Source organism: Phocoena sinus, chromosome 6 (assembly GCF_008692025.1).
Source record: "Phocoena sinus isolate mPhoSin1 chromosome 6, mPhoSin1.pri, whole genome shotgun sequence".
Taxonomy (NCBI): Eukaryota; Metazoa; Chordata; class Mammalia; order Artiodactyla; family Phocoenidae; genus Phocoena; species Phocoena sinus.
In genome coordinates this window covers 84,952,814-84,969,405 of record NC_045768.1, presented here as the reverse complement: position 1 = coordinate 84,969,405, position 16,592 = coordinate 84,952,814, and the positions used below count along the sequence as shown (strand labels likewise).

The following is a 16,592-nucleotide window of genomic DNA, read 5'->3' as shown; positions in this document are numbered from 1 at the left end:
TTTTGTGTTTACTCAGAGCAGGAGCATTGCGTTCCTCTTTGGTACAAGAGTGGTGACGGAATGCCCCTGTCCTCCCGCAGCTTGGATGGATTTCTTCTTTCTAGCTAGTAGCAGGTTTTAAGTTGCCTACTAGTGAATCTCTCAAAATAGTTAGAGCAGGGAATTCCCTGTCCGTCCAGTGGTTAGGACTCGGGGCACTTTCACTGCTGTGGGCCAGTCTGTGGTCGGGGAACTAAGATCTGACCAAAAAATTTTTTTAAAAAAAGTAGTTAGAGTGGTGATTCTGGCTGCCTAGGGGGCAGTAGCAAATCAGAGAGAGTTGGGATATCCTGGGGCAGGGATGGGGTATTATCAAAGCTACGGAAAGCACTAGAATCTTGGTTTCTTCAGACTGCAGTGTTTTCACATTAAATCAAGTAGTCATAATATAAAAGTAAAATAAAAAGGGGAGGAGTGGGGCTAGAGTATGGTGAATTTCCTCCAAGAGCAATTAAAAATAATCAGCTTCTTTCTGTCTAAAAATTATGTTGCTCCCTCTCATTTCTTCCAATATGTTATTATTTTGTCCACACAGTATACTGAGTAGAGTTTCTGTCATATCAACAGAAAATCATTCTGTGAAAGTTTGAAACAGGGCTACTACTTTGGATTTAAAGTAGGAACAAAAAGTGCTGATTTCTTTCTCAGGTCTGTCTAAATCTGATTGTGTATTTGGATCCCCTTCTTCACCTAGCCCTTTGAGACCAACTGGCACATTTGTTCAGGTAAACCTAGCTCAGGCCTGAGCAGGAAACCCTCCCATCCTCTGTCTCTCCTGCAAACACGTACTGAGTGCTAGCAGCTCTGTGCCAGGTGCTCGGAGGTGCTGGGCTGTCCCAGGCCCTGTCTCCATCCTCGTGGCTCCTCTGCTCTGCCCGAGGCACAGGTTGCGATGAGCTTGCTGTGCACCAGCTCACCGGGTGTGCTTTAAGGGGTCCTGCAGATGTGTCTTGCTTGTTGATTAACTTGCAAAGTTCTGCCACCCACATGCCTAATTTCAGCTCTCCTTGGATTTAGTTACAGTTTTCAGGCTGTTTCGGATGCTGTTCCTTTCGACTTTGTAAACCAGTCTATTTCGTTTTTTAGGCAGTGCTTTTACATGAAGACCAAAAGAAACAAAAAACATCTATATTTTTGAGTCCCCAGTCAGGTATGTGGGTTTGAAAAAAAAAAAAAAAATGTGTGTTATTTTATTTACTGCATAGTGTACCACATGCCTTTTGAGGCACTTCCTTTGAATAAGTGGTTTTAACAGGGATTGGACATCAGAATCACTTGGGGAACTTTTAAAAATACAGCTACCCTGCCCCCACCTTCATTTCTTTTTTTTTTTCCTTTTTGCGGTACACAGGCCTTGCACTGTTGTGGCCTCTCCCGTTGCGGAGCACAGGCTCCGGACGCGCAGGCTCAGCGGCCATGGCTCACAGGCCCAGCCGCTCCGCGGCATGTGGGATCTTCCGGGACCGGGGCACGAACCCGTGTCCCCTGCATCGGCAGGCGGACTCTCAACCACTGCACCACCAGGGAAGCCCAACCTTCATTTCTTAAATCAGATGCTTCAGGGGCTAGGCTTAGGCCTGTGTATTTTTTAAATGTTCTAGGTGATTCTTATACCATCCTTGAGTAGGAACCATAGTCTAGTTATTTGTACCTCTTCTATACTTTTTGTTTCTGCTTTGAAATTGCCACTGTCTTGTCAGCAGTGTATTCTCCTCATGGAGATTATTTACCATGCACCAAAGTAAGGAAAGAAAGTAATCATTGACCTGAACACTCTCTCTCTCAGCTGCGTCATTTATTCATTCCTTCAACAAATATTTATTAAGCCACACCTCCCACCCACCCGCCCCCTCTAAGTTCAGGGTGTGGGCCTAAACACTGAAGATACAGCAGTGAATCAGCAAAGCCCCTTCTCTCATTTACTCTGCATTCTTGTCAGAAGAGAGACAAATATTTCATGTGGGACAGATGCTAAGAAATATAAAGCAGGAAAAGGGAAAGAGAATGTTGGGAGGGAAGAGGCCTCTCTGATAGAGTAACATTTAATCAGAGAATCAAGTGAAAGAAAGAGGCAAGCCAAGAGGAAATTGGAGTTAGACTCTTACAACAGAGCTGAGAACAGTTTTGTCCTGGGTGGGTGACACTAAGTGGGATGAGGGTGAGGAGGGTTGGTTGGAGGGGAGGTCAAGGGTATACAAGTGTGGGTCATGCAGCTCCTTCAGCAATGGTAGGGATGGGATTTTTATCTCTACATGAGATGGGCAACTATTGGAGGGTTTTGAGCAAAGGAGTAGTATTATCTGAATTGTTTTAAAAGATTCATTATGCCGTGAGGAGGCAAGGGTGAAAATTCAAACCAACAGGGAGGCTCCTGCTATAGTTCAGGGGAGAGTGGAGGACGGCTTAGATGTAGGTAGAAGGGGTGGAGGAAGTGAGGACTGCTAATGTTCTGGAGACTTTAAAGGTAGCGCCAACATGATCTGTTGATGGGTTAGATGATAAAGCATGACAGAAAATCATGAGATTTTGAGAATCAGAGCAGACACTGTGATTTTTGCTCTGAGCAGCTAGAAGAATGGAGTTTGAATTTCCTGTGCCGGGGAACCGTCAGGGAGAACAGATTATGGGGAGAAATAGAGTTCGGTTTTAGACGTGTAAGTTTTAAGAGACCTGCTAGATACTGGGTAGGGATGTTGAGTAGCCAAGTAGATATAGGAGCCTGGCATTTAGAGCAAAATCCAGGCTGCAGATACAAATTTGAGCATGCTCAGTGTATAATAGATGGTAGTTAAGTCCTGGGTCTGACTGCGATCACTTAGAAAAGAGAAAAAGCATGTAGAGGCTCAGGCAAACTAAACCAAGGAGACACAGGAAAAATGGTTCATGGGGAAGGAGAAGCAGCAAGTTGGGTCCCGGAGTCCAAATGGAGAAAGTGCCTCAAAGGGGGAGAATTGACTTTGTGCAGATTGCTGCTCATAGGTCTGTGCACCGAAGACTGAGAATTCAGCATTTTATTTGGCAACACAGAAGTCACTCACTGTGACTTTGAAAAGAGCCATTTCTTTGGAGTGGAGGGCAGAAAAACCTGATTGTAGAGAGTTGTGGTGAGAAGTGCTAGAAGAACTGTAGGCTGCTTACCTTCAGCTGTGGGTTAGTGCCAGGTGGGGTTAGTGCCCCATCCCCACCCAGGCCCCAGGCCTAAGGAAAGATGCTAAAAGGGAGGGGGAAATGGGAGGCTGTGAAGGCCTTCTCTTTCTCTTTCTTTCTCTCTCTCTAATCTTCAATAAAGTAGAGTTAAAGGAGGAACATCCTATAAGCAAATAGAGCATGTGTACTCTTTTTAACTTGATTGTATAGTTGATGAGAAAAGTTAAGTTTTTGAAATTTTAAAACTTCATTGATATAACCTGACATTTTTATATACGATGTAAAACAAGCCACATATTTTATGCTCAGCTTTTACATATTGTGTCTTATTGCTAATGTGCAAAGAATGTTTGCTTTTCGATTGGAGAGGTGCCTGTGTTAGTTTACAGCGTGTGAAGAGGCTAATCTGTATCTACCATCAGGTGTCGGTTTCTGAGAGATAGCGCTCTCAGAGCCTCAGCAGCCTCCGGAGTCCCACCGTAGAGAGAACTCTTCCCAGCTTTCACCAAACCAGGCTGAAATAAGCCAGGGCACAGTGATCTCACCCTGGGAAAGCTGAGAGCTCCAGGCAAAGAGTATTTGGTTGTTTCTACTTTGAATGTTAACAAGAGAAAAATTAATTGAATTATTAAATTATTTAAGTACTTCCGTTTCTGTCAGTACCACGATGAATTATCTCCAGTATATAAAATGATCTACATAGAAGTAGGCATTTGTTTTTATGATATGCTAATTTTACAGTTGGGTTTTTTTTTTTAATGATTGGAAAAAACATTTGAAATGGCATCAAATCTCTTTACAATCAAAATTTAAAAGGCCTGAGTATTGAGGTTGGTATGCAGAGTGAGGTAGAACAACTCAAAGAGAAACAGAAATCTTCAGAGAATTGCCACCCTTACCCAAAAGGGGAATATGGTGTCCATGAAAGGTAAAGACATAGGAGACTGTAAGAACAGGCGAGAGCAGCTCTTTCCTGGGAAGGTCTTGTAATTGCTGTCAGTGGAATGCATGGACTTAAAAATAAGAAAAGTTCTTCTGGGAAAACCCTCAAAATGAAATCGTGTGAAAAGAGAATGGGGCCTATCGTGAGAGGATTTGATTGACAATAGCAGCAGCCATGAAAGATGGATGAGATTGACAGGCTGCCTCTGAAAGCTATTTCAACAGATGAAAGTGTTTGGGAAACAGACTCCACTGCAGTTTGTGGGATTGTTTCCCGTAGATCCTCTGAGAGTTTGAGGATCACAAGGTTACCAGATGTAAGCAAGGCAAAAGAGCGTTGTTTTTACAAGCTTCAGCCTTGAACAGGCATTTCCAGAACATTTTACATAAGAAAATACTGATCCTTGCTTAGTTGAGATATTTGTTTTGCCAAGGATAAGGTGTTTCTGAATATCGGCTTTGCCATCAGGTCGCATGGTGTGATTTCTAGCTTTGTGATCTTATCCTCCGCTTCCTTCAGTTTCCTCATCTGTTACAAGGGGATAATAGCACTACTATCACTTGCCTGGTACGGCTGTTGAGAAACCCTCATAAAAGCACTTAGAACAGTAGCTGCATGCAGCGAGGGCGGAGGTTGGCAGGGGGTGCTGTGGGGTTGATATTCCCGCAGGGCATCTGTCGGCATTGCTTCTGCTAAAGGCTTTACACATCTTGAGAGTAAAACTTTATAATTGTATAATTTTTTAAGTGGGGGAGAAATACAGATATTAGACATATGCCTAGAAATGGCATTACCAATTGACAGTAAGTTAGGATTTCAATAAATTGTCTTCTGAGTAGAAGACTTAGATATTTATAAATCTTTTGAATAACTGTAAAACTTAACTTTATTTTTTTCCTGTAGTAAGTTTATTACAATAAATAGGTTTACTTTATACCAGAAAAGAAAAGAAAACATAGGTGGTTAAAATTTATCCTTTCCAATAAATTAAACTTCAAGTTTAATTTATTGACAACTGTTAATACTGTCAAATTTACCCATGGTAAATTTATATAAGTTATCTATGTTGTTATAGATGTGAAATATGTCTCAACTGTAAGTAATATTAAGTTTCCAAAAAGCTCTTCCTTTTCACAGGCTTATTTATCTGTGATGCACGGGTAGTTTCCTAACAAGAGCCTGCTGGTGTGGACAGCCCCTGCTCTCACACATCAGTTATACTGACCTTAGAAGAAATTAGCTGCTCTGAGCTCCAGATGTCACATTTATAAAATTGGCAGTAGCACCATCTGTGTCATCGGGTGCTGAGAAGATTAAAGCACCCATTCAGTAGTAAGCACTCAACCAAGTTCTCTTTTCCTCTCCAGATACCACCCTCCATTCCTTTCCACTAAGCTACGTATAGTTCTTAACTCTCAAATGTGATAGTAGTAGATAGAAAATTCCATGAATTTCCTTGATCTTCATTGTTTCCTCCCTCCCGCACATACACACAGCCAACACAGTGCCTTAGATGTTCAGTAAGTTTGGAAGAATAATCAAGAATACGAGTGTTAAAATCAGACTTACTTGAGTTTGAAATCCAGCTCAGTCATTTACTAGCTGCATTACCTCTGTCGAGTTATCGAACCTCTCAGTGCCTCAGTTTCCTTGTCGATAAATTGGGGCTGATATCTCACAGGGCAATTGTAAGGATTAATTTCATACATGTAAACCCCTTAACACAGCATCTGGCACACATCACTCAATAAATTATTACTACTCTTATTACTGTGGTTAACAGAAAGTCTCCAACCATGCTGTAATTCTCTCTAACTTCTAGGACAAATATATAATGGAAATTTTTAACAAAACAGGAGTATGTGGAGATTGGAGAACCACAGTCATAAACTGTTCAGTATGAGAATCTCAGAAAACTAACATTTTTCTATTTCTTAATCCTCTACCGTTTTTGCAAAGAAAATTACTTTTCAAAAGAAACTACCTCTGTCTCTTCCTTTATTCCATTTTAATCCCAGGATTTGAAATCTTAAAAATTGGAGATACTATAAGAGATTGGTGGATATCTTTTCTCCTTCGTGATGATGTATACTTTTTTCCTTAACCAGAATGTTAAAGCCTACTTATTAAAAACAAAAACACAGTTCTCTTTATGATAGTAAATTTAAAATAATAGAAGCACTTTTTAAAAACCATATGGGGAGATCTTAGTATCAGTGAATATAGATCATTCTTTTTCATACCCTTCTTGATATTCCAGTATATGAATATACATTATTTATTTAACCATTCCTTATTAATGAGCTAGCTCTTTTCAAACATTTGTTATGTCAGTGTCTTCAAAACTTTTTTGCTCGCATACTCTCCCCCAAAATGTTGAACCACCAATATATCTCCTTGTATGTGTTTAAGTTTATATCTCCATTTTTTATCATAATTGCAAAACATGTAATTTTTGGAGGTTTTTTGTAAATATTGGCATTTTAAAAACAAAACTTTTAAATCAGCCTTAAATGTATCAAATGAAATATAAATATTATTGCAGAAATTTTACATCTTTCTTTTTTCTGCCTTGAATTCTTTTGTTTCACTTCCATGGAATTTTATCTTAAGATGGTACCTTTTTATCATATATATTTCAAGCATTTTATTGACCAGCCTATCATACTTATCTGCAACAGAAGTGTTTATATAGATTGAATTTTTTTATATAAATTGAATTTTTAAGCTTTTTATTAAATCTCAAAGTGTAAACATTTCTTCTAAATTATTTTTATAGTTATAAGAATAATGTAATTAGCCAAAACAAATGTTACAAATTTTGATTAAAAATTGCTTTTTATGTTTACTTACTGAAAATGACTGTCCTTTATTTAGATGGGATTTTTTTCCCCATGCATTCATTCATCTTTGGATCAGTACTACTTACTGCAGGACTGAAACAGTGAATCATTTCTATTCCTAATCTTTCTGCTTTTATACTTGGTAAACATTGAGAAAACTCATTAGTCTTTATGATAGCAAATTAAAAGTAATAAGAAATACCTTTAGGAGTCTGGGAAGGGAAGATGTATTACAACAGTGCCACTCAGTTATTTTCATTCCTTTTTAATCAACTGACCAAAAATCACATAATAATGCATCATCAGAAATTATTTTGATGGTCATCAGCTATCAGTGTAATTTTATGAAAGCTAAAAATTTGGGTTTTTATTAGAGGCATTCACATTTTATCACAGATACCAGCATTCTGTGTGCCTCCCTGCCTCCCAAAGCTTTTTTTTTTCACCCTGGGGCAACGTACCACATTAAGAGGTGGATGGTTAGAAGGTATGCCTCTCTGTCTTGTGAAAGGGGAAAGAAAAAGTGGTGTGATTCCTGAGAACCAGCCCAAAGCCTGGGCCACAAAGGCACTCTCAGAAAGAACTCAGAAATTGAAGCACTGTGGTCAGCTCTCTGATTGCCCAATACGTTAAGCACTTGTCCTGTTAAGCTATTCAGGAATACAAGTACCCAAGGTTGAAGACCACTGTTTAAACATTATAATGTATATTTGCATGTTTGTCTAGTTATTTCCTCAGGATAAATACCCATTTAGGAGGATAATAGGTTTAAAAGCATGCATGTTTCGACAGAGATACAATTAATGCCATGTTGTGATTGTTGACAATCTCAGAGTCATTCACAAACTTTCCATACCCTCACTTCATTAGGGTAGTCTTTTTTTGCCAGTCTGCTTGAAGTTCTACTATTACCATTAAACACTAACATTTCCCACGTTTTCATTTGTATTTCTTCATGTTATATCTTTGTATTTTCGTTGAGGATTCATTTTTGTCTTTAGTTCTTTCTACTTAGAAATTCATTCATGCTTTGTCAAATGTGTTACAGTAGCCTTCGCCACCACCACCAGTTTATTATTCTTTCAGCCTCATTTATGATTTATTTTGCCATATATAACGTTTGTTTGTTTTAGTAGTTTGATCTAGCCGGCTTTAGGGTAGTTTCAAGTCATGCTTACACTATTTTAAGAATTTCATGTTCTTCCCCCAGATTACATAAAAATTCATATTTTATTTCTAGCAGTTTTATCTTTTTTTCTGGCTGCACCATGCGGTATGTGGGTTCTTAGTTCCCAACAGGGATCGAATATGTGCCCCCTGCACTGGAAGTGTGGAGACTTAACCACTGGACTGCCAGGGAAGTCCCATAGTTTTATCTTTTTACATGTGAATTTTTTATATGAAGTTTCTTCAGGTATGATGAGATTTTATATATATATATATATATATATATATATATATATGGGACTACATGTTTAAGTGATGCAGTAATAAGACTATAAGTACTATTCTTAGAAAGGAATGGTTTCTTAACATTTTGGGGAAAAATTTTTTTAAAGGTACAAATAATATAACAACTACCCATCTACTAGAGAATTGGCATTATTTTTTCACATTTTCTTTTCAATCATTTGTTAATAAAAGGTTAAGATGGTGACTACCCCAGGCCCATTCTGTCTGTCATGTCCCCCCTCCATCCCAGAGGATCTATTATTATGACTTCAGGTACCGGTTCTTTTTAAGCCCTTACTTATGTATCCTTTAATGTACGTATCCTTGGTGAATATTTAAATTTAAATGACATATCACACTGTATAATAAGAATGTTCTACAACCTGCTTTTTTATATCTTTAACGAAATTACTTTGAAATTTATATATGTTGTTGTATATAGATTTAGCCTCTTTCTTTACAGTATTGCATCATACAAATACAGAATATTTTATGTAGCCATTACCTAGTACGTGAACATTTAGATTACCTCTGATTTTTTCCTATTATAAACAGTGTTGTAGTGATCACTCTTGTGTGAGTCTTCTTGAGCATGTTTTAGAGATTCTATAGGGCTTGAGTACCTAGAAGTCAAATTGTTGGGTCATAGCGCATTTTCATATGTGCATATGTGCCTTTTCAGTTTAGTTAGATACTGTCGTATACCCTCTTATTGGTTGAAACAATTATCACTCCCATCAGCAGTTTTTATTCTTACAAATCTGATGAGTGAAAAATACTTTGGTGTTGTTCTAATGGGTATTTTTTTGACTCTGGTGATGCTAAGCACCTTTTTCTATGTTTACTGGCCAGTTGGAGTTCCTCTTCTATAAATGGTCTGTTCAGATCATTTGCCCATTTTCCTGTTGGATTATCATTTCCTTAATAATTTACAAGAGTTCTTCATTCTGAATACTGAGCATTTATTATTATATATATACTTATTATATAAGTACTTATATATAATATATATTAATATTATATATAATATATATTATATTATATAATATATATTAATATAATATACAATGTTATATATATTAATATATATTATATTAATATATATTATAATATATATTATTTATGTGAATAAATATGTGAATTTATAAATGTGATAAATTTATAAATGTGATAAAATGTGAATGCCTCTAATAAAAACCCAAATTTTTAGCTTTCATAAATGATATTATATAATATAATATATATATAATATAATATAATATATTAATATATTAATATTACATTAATATCTATATATTATATATAATTATATATAGATACTTATTATATATATATTATTATATATATACTTCCTTAATATCTTCCTCCAGTATGTCTTGTCTTTCACCTTGTATCTATTGCCACTTCAGTTTTTAATTTTGAGATAATCAGATGATTGGTTTTCCCTGATTAGTTTTCATGGACATGTGATTCATGATTTTAGGGTTATCTTTCAGAAATTCTTCCCTAGCCTGAGGTTATAAAGGTATACATCTGTATTTTTTTCTATTAGCTTTAAAACCTTATTTTTCCTATTTAGATCTTTAATCCATCCAAAGTGTGTGTAGAATATGAGGTGTAGTGATCTAAATTTTTGTCCTTCAAGTGAAAAGCCTGTCCTCAATACTTTGTGCAGTTCAGAATATCAAAGATGTGTATTTTTGACCAGTAGACACTCCGTGGTATAAATATGGTATTTATACACAAGCAGAGTACTTTGAATCTTCCTGACATAGCACTCATTTTTCACTGTGAGTTGACTATCTAGATGTCCTGCTTCGAAAAGTTTGCTTTTGGGGGGCATAAGTTTATAGTTGCATACTTAATATTTTGGCTTTGGACATTTTAGAAAGTATAGTTTAAGCAAAATGAAAATAAAAGCCATTTATACTTGTCCCGTTCTAGAGCATTAACTATTGTTTAGGTTTTGGAGGTAAAATCTTCCCAGCTTTTTACATCAGTGTAATGATAATAGTTAGCATTTATTGAGTACTTTCTATGTGCCAGTTTCAGTTGCTTTACATGTATTAATTAATTTAATCGTCACAGTAACTCCAAGGGGGTAGGTGTTATTGCCCTTATTTTACAGATAAGGAAAATGAGGCGCCAAATATCTGATTGGTAGGGTTTTTCCTTTTTCCTTTTTAATTTTTAGTTTTAATGGAAATATTATTCATGTGGTTTTATAAACTGCTTTTTTCATGTTATTAATTATCCTCTGCATACCTAATAATCCTATTTTGTTCACGATATACTTAGTCATATCACAAGTTCTGGACATTTGAGTTGTTTGCATACTTAAATTATTGTAAGGTTTGTATGAATATTCCTTTACCAAAATTTCTACCTACTTCCCTGTCCTTCTGCTCTTCCTTCAAACAATTTGGTGGTTAGGAATTGGTATCTTGTTTGCATTTCTTTGATTACCCATTGATATTGAGTATTTTTTTGTGCTGTTTTTTTCTCTTTCATATATTGCTTTTTCTTTCACCAGCTATCTATTGGTGTTCATCTTTTCTCTATTGATTTGTAACTTCTTTAGTACTAAGCATAGAAAGCCTTTTTCATAAATAAAATATAATGTGATGTACTTAGGAAACTCTTTCCCCACCCCAAGATTGTATAAATATTCACTACTTCTTATACTTTGACTCTCTTATATTTAATTCTATAATTCATTTGGAATTAGGTGGGGAGGAAAAGTATGATGTGAGGAAGGAAACTTATCTAACCCTTTTCTTCCAAAATTACTTATTTGACACAATACCAATTATTGAACAATCCATACTTTCCCCCATTGATTTGAAATGTATATAATCAATGTGTATAACCTTTGTTATATACTACTTTCTTACAAGTAATCACTTAAGAATTTCTCAGTTTTCTTGCTTCGTTGATCTATTTGTTTAGACTCCAGAACAGAACTTATTAACTGTTCTGTGGTATGCATTTAATTAGCAGTCTTTATTTCTGTCCTTCACCTGTAAATATAATAAATTTCCTTTTTTTCTTTTAAATCAATGACTTACGGCTACAATATCACCATTCACAGCTTCGTGTCTTCAGAGTAATGATGCAAGATATATATTTCTGACCAAAGTATTCTTTGCAATCTATTCTGTTTGGTTGCAGATGCAGAGCAGAGCCTTTAAAAGTTCACCTGGCCTTCTGTACCAATATGTAAATAGTGAGCATGCAAATGTATTAAAATGATGTCACTCTAGCAACTCGTCTGCATTTAGAAAGAATGTGACGAGGCTTATGTTTAATAGATAATGTTCTATATATACCTTTTTACAATATATCTAGCCAAATTACTTGATTCAAAACAAGGGACCAGTATGAAAAGTTTCTGTGAATAATTAACAATAAGAAGTAATTGTATGGCGTTTACGATAAAGTGAGGCTTGTTTCATTTATGTTGGGTTTTGTTTTTTCCCCTCCTCTAGGTAGCCTTTCCAGTAAATATATGACTCAGGGAAAAGCCTCAGCGAAGAGGACCCAGCAGGAATCATGAGGGAAGGAAAATGCCGCACTCTAAATGGCCACTCAGGCGTTCCTATTCACTTTGAAAATTAGGTTCATTTCACAGGACACAGCAGCATAGATCAGGCTTCAACTTAACATTTAAGGGAGATGTCCGATTTTTTTTTTTTAACTTAATGAAATTGTTAATGAGGAAAAAAAATTTTTATATAGTCTTACCTACTACAAATCCCTGTAGATTTAAGGATTTTAATAGAAAGCCATGATGTATGTATTGAAGACAGGTTTAAAAAAAAATGTAATTATGGGCCAGTATTCAGGAATACAATTTCATGCTTTTTAATTCTTTCAAAGCACACTAAAATTAGTGTGCTGATGAACTCCAAGTAAATTAATCCTTATTTTCCCTTATAAATCCTTTTTGTTTGTTTGTTTTGAAGAGGGGAAATTATATTTATTGTTGTTGACTGAATCCTTGTGTGAAAGCGTGTCAAATATGTGTGAACTGCCACTACTGTATTTACGATTTACAAACCTTACTTTATTGATATTTGTAGAAGAAGTGATAACGTGAACATGAGTACCTATTTATGTGAGCCTTCCGTGGATGAGCAGTGCCACTGAGGGGCTTTTAGTTTTCTTCCCTCTCTAATTTTAAGTAAGTTGACATATAACTACTATGGTCATAAAAATGAAGTAAGGAAAACAAGAGTCCTGTTTGCTGCTAAAAACATTTTCAAAGGAAAAATGACAAAAGTAATTTTTACTTTTTATGATATTCAGAAATTAGGGTGGAGGACTTTTAAAATCCCTGATTATTAAAGAGGCTATCTCTGCCAGTCATGAGTTTGATTGGTCTGACTGGAGCCCTCCTGGAACTGTTTCTCTAATTCACAAGCCCTTCAGAAGTAGTACATGGTCTAAACTATGCCTCGGTTTATTTATCATTTTCAAATAAAATCACATTTTTAACCTGTAGCTTTATCCATATTACTTTCCACTGAGAGTCCTACATTTCCTGAGGAAACTAGGTCAAGGATTAAGGGCGGTACAGATCTGCTCCTCTTTATCCCATGTTCCCTTTACATGTGCTCATTCGATCTGGTGTTTATTGACACCCGACGCCTGCCAAGTCGTGAGAGTGTGCCCGTAAGAGGCACAGATTTATGGGGGGTGAATGCATAGGAAGGGCTGCAGCAGGTGCTTGCTGGGCAAACGTTCCCAGATAGAAGAGGGCTCAGAAAGTAGCATACCTTGTGTGCCCTTCTTTTAAACAAATTACTTGGAGACATTTTCCAGCTAAAAAAGAACCATATCAAAATTAACTTTAGAGGGGAGTTCCCTTTGGCTTAGTGGTTAGGATTCGGGGCTTTCACTGCTGTAGCCCAGGTTCAGTCCCTAGCCAGGGAACTGAGATACTGCAAGCCACGCGGGGCAGCCAAAAAAAGGAAAAAAAAAATTAACTTTAGAGTAGAGAAGTTGTGGTAGAAAGAATTAGGCATTATTCCTTACTCAGTTTTGAATGAACTGAAACTCATGAATTAACAAGTGAATTAAGCACCCTGGGCTAAAACTGCTCTACCTGACTTTCCTCTGCTGCTCCTCTTTTCTTCTCTTGCCTTCGCACATGAAAGTCGACTGGACACGTAATTCTTGTCACTTTCTTTGGAAAGACTGTTGATGGCATTCTGTTTTCTTCTGGCATTGTAACGAGATTGGGGCCAACCTGATTTTTGTTCCCTTATAGGTTTTATTTTTCTGCTTGGATGCTTCTGTGTTTATTTCTCCCTGTAACTTTTGTATCAGTGACATTTGTCTGAAACAAAAGTGAATCCAATGTCTCTCCCCACCTAAGGTTTGTTTTTTTTTTTAATTTGAGAGAATATCTATATTCATAATTTTAGTTCTCAAAAATACTTTTGTCTATTCTCAAATGCCTCTCCCTATCATCTCTTTCCTTTCCGGTTAGGAAAGCTTGTCAAGTTTAACCTCCACGTGACTGGCTTGATTTTTAGTGTCATTCTGCTGTTTGCTCTTTCTAACATGAGGTTTGTTATTGCACTTGTAACTTTCTTGAACTTACCTAACCCACCACCTTCCTTTTCCTCTCATTCTTTTAGTTTGTTCTTATTATCTTCCTTTTCATAGAAACCATATTTTCATATATCCTTTGAAGAATGTTGAAAGTTTCCTACATTTTATTCTGATTTCTAAAGTAGATTCTGCCTAATGTATTTGATAGCTTTTTGATTTTCAGTTCGTCACACTGAATCAGTGGGACAGTGACTAGTATTTGCCAGCAGACCTGGATAATGTATTGCCCTTGGTTCTCTTCACTCCCTGTACTTGGATGCTGGTCACAGCCCCTTCTCAGCACCCCAGCTGGGGGATAGGAACATCTGCTCCATGCTGAGTCCAGTTTCCAGGGTGTGGCTATCTTGCAGATGCAGCTGGTCTGTCTCTCACAAGCTGCAAAAATGCCCCACCACCAGGGTTCTCCCTTCCTCTTTCTCTCAAGAACAAAAATATGAAATCCATTTTTTATACCCCCAATCTACACTTTTTAATCTCTTGCTCAGTGTGTACAGTAGCAGGAATGTGCACACTTAGAGATGTTACTAAATGTTCTCAGATAACTTCAGTTTATTCAAATATATGTGTATATATATATATATATATATATATATATTACCCTAGTGGAAAAAATCCTGGGTAGATAAGTCAGTAGGGTTCAGTATTATGGCAAAAAAAAATGTTGAAAGGAAACAGAATTTAACAAACCTCCCTAAAATTGCAAAGATGTGCTCGGTACTTCTTTTTCTTTGAAAGCAGGCTTGTTTGGACAGCAGCAGTCAAGAATTTAGCACACTTTGCACTGAGTGGAATTCTAGGCTTAATTAGGTTCTGGCTCTGCCATTATTCCAGGTGAGAGTGTGGCAAATCCCTCTGACCTTTTAGCAGTTCATTTTCCTTGCCTGTAAAATGGAAACCATACCTGCCCTTCCACAGTAGTGAGGATCAAGTGCGGTCTTACTAAGAAAACACTTTTTTAAATGTCTAGAACCCTGAAATGAAATCCTGAAGTGCAGTGTTGAACATTTTCCTATTGTAAGTTTTTAACCTATTAGTGGAAATCTAGAAGTGGTTACAGCTTGGGACCACTTCAACAGTCTCCACACCCGCCTAACTTCAACACCACACAACAGCTGCTGCTCTGAGATAAAGGAGCACACATTTTTTATATAGTCATGAAGACACTTTCTTCTAACATGCCAGTTTCTTTCAGGGATCTGCACCATTTTCAAGTAACATTAGGTATGCCTGATCCACTGACAATGGCTGAGCACATACATGCAAAACAGCCAACGTTAAAAACTGAGTAGTGTGTATTAAATAGAGGAAAGAAAGCTATTAGTCATACACAGGATCCTCAATCAGAAAATTTAGGACTGGATTTTTTAAATAGTGTCTAAGGCACTATACTAAAGGGCTTGAGTTTAAGCATCATTTATAAAATAGCCATGCCAACGCTCCTCTGTGTGGCTCAAAGTAGTGAGGCTCCAATGAGATAATGTGCTCAAGGGTTCTTCTGAAACCTGAACAGTGCTACGCAACTGTGTAACATTTTTTCAATAACTGATAAAAATACATGGCATCTTTTTTTTACATTTTTGTTAATAAACTTTATTTTTTAGAGCAGGTTTAGGTTCACAGCAAAATTGAGCAGAAAGTAGAGAGTTCCCTTATGGCCCCTGCAGCACACCAACCTCCACCACTGTCCACATCCTGTACCGGAGTGGGACATTTGTTACAATCCATGAACCTACATGGGCACATCATTGTCACCTGGAGTCCATTGTTTACATTAAGATTCATTCGTGGTGTAGCACATTCTGTGGCTTTGGACAAATGTATAATGACATTGTATCATATGAAGTATTTTCAAAATTCATGGCATCTTTGAATATCTATTACCAATTAGCACCGTTTATGGAGTGCTGCTGTGTGCTGTGCAGTCTTCCAAGAGCTTTCCATTTAATCTTCATATCTTTAGGAGACAAGGCATGAAAAGGAACGTGATCACCCACCTAGTCACAGATCACCACCTTGTCAAATCACCCACCTAGTTAAAGATGAAACCAAGAGACGATTCCATACTACCTCGCCTAATCCCACAGTTTCTTCTGTGCACAGCGGGGCTTGGAAAACAACTATTCTCTTACTGTCAATGCGATCGCGTCTCAGTAGCAGAGAGAAAATTACTTAACTAATTCTGAACTATCCAATCCTGTAGGCTCTAGAGGATGATAGATAAACTGGGTTCTAATAAACACTTCACACTCCGCCCGTGGTGGTGCGCGTGGCGGGGAGCAAGGGGAAGCCCTCGCCCAGCCCAGCCCAGCATTTTAAAATAAAAATAAAAAACACTTCACTGATTAGTTCTTTCCACGTCAAAACACTGAGCAAGAATCCATCCTCCCCAGCAAGACTCCACACAACCTCCTCCTTCCTTTTTCCCTTTAGCACTTAGAAATGCCGCCTTTCTTTTTTTTTTTTTTTTTTTTTTTTGGTACGCGGGCCTCTCACTGTTGTGGCCTCTCCCGTTGCGGAGCACAGGCTCCGGACGCGCAGGCTCAGCGGCC

The 16,592-nt window shown here is 37.2% G+C and overlaps 1 protein-coding gene across 6 annotated transcripts in view; it reads left to right on the top strand.

Annotated features, from left to right (window-relative positions):
- TUT7 (terminal uridylyl transferase 7) overlaps positions 1-12,927 on the top strand; it is a 69,841-nt gene extending 56,914 nt beyond the window's left edge. For 3 of the 6 annotated variants that reach the window (XM_032635832.1, XM_032635839.1, XM_032635833.1), the window contains 3 exons: positions 688-764; positions 1,126-1,189; positions 11,913-12,927. In XM_032635832.1, coding sequence (XP_032491723.1) covers positions 688-764; positions 1,126-1,189; positions 11,913-11,980 — 209 coding nt within the window. In that variant the 3' untranslated portion in view covers positions 11,981-12,927. Of the gene's footprint in view, positions 1-687; positions 765-1,125; positions 1,190-5,266; positions 9,378-11,912 lie in introns of those variants that run through there. The other 3 variants (XM_032635834.1, XM_032635838.1, XM_032635835.1) reach the window with 3 other exon arrangements.
- Positions 12,928-16,592: the final 3,665 nt, after the last annotated feature.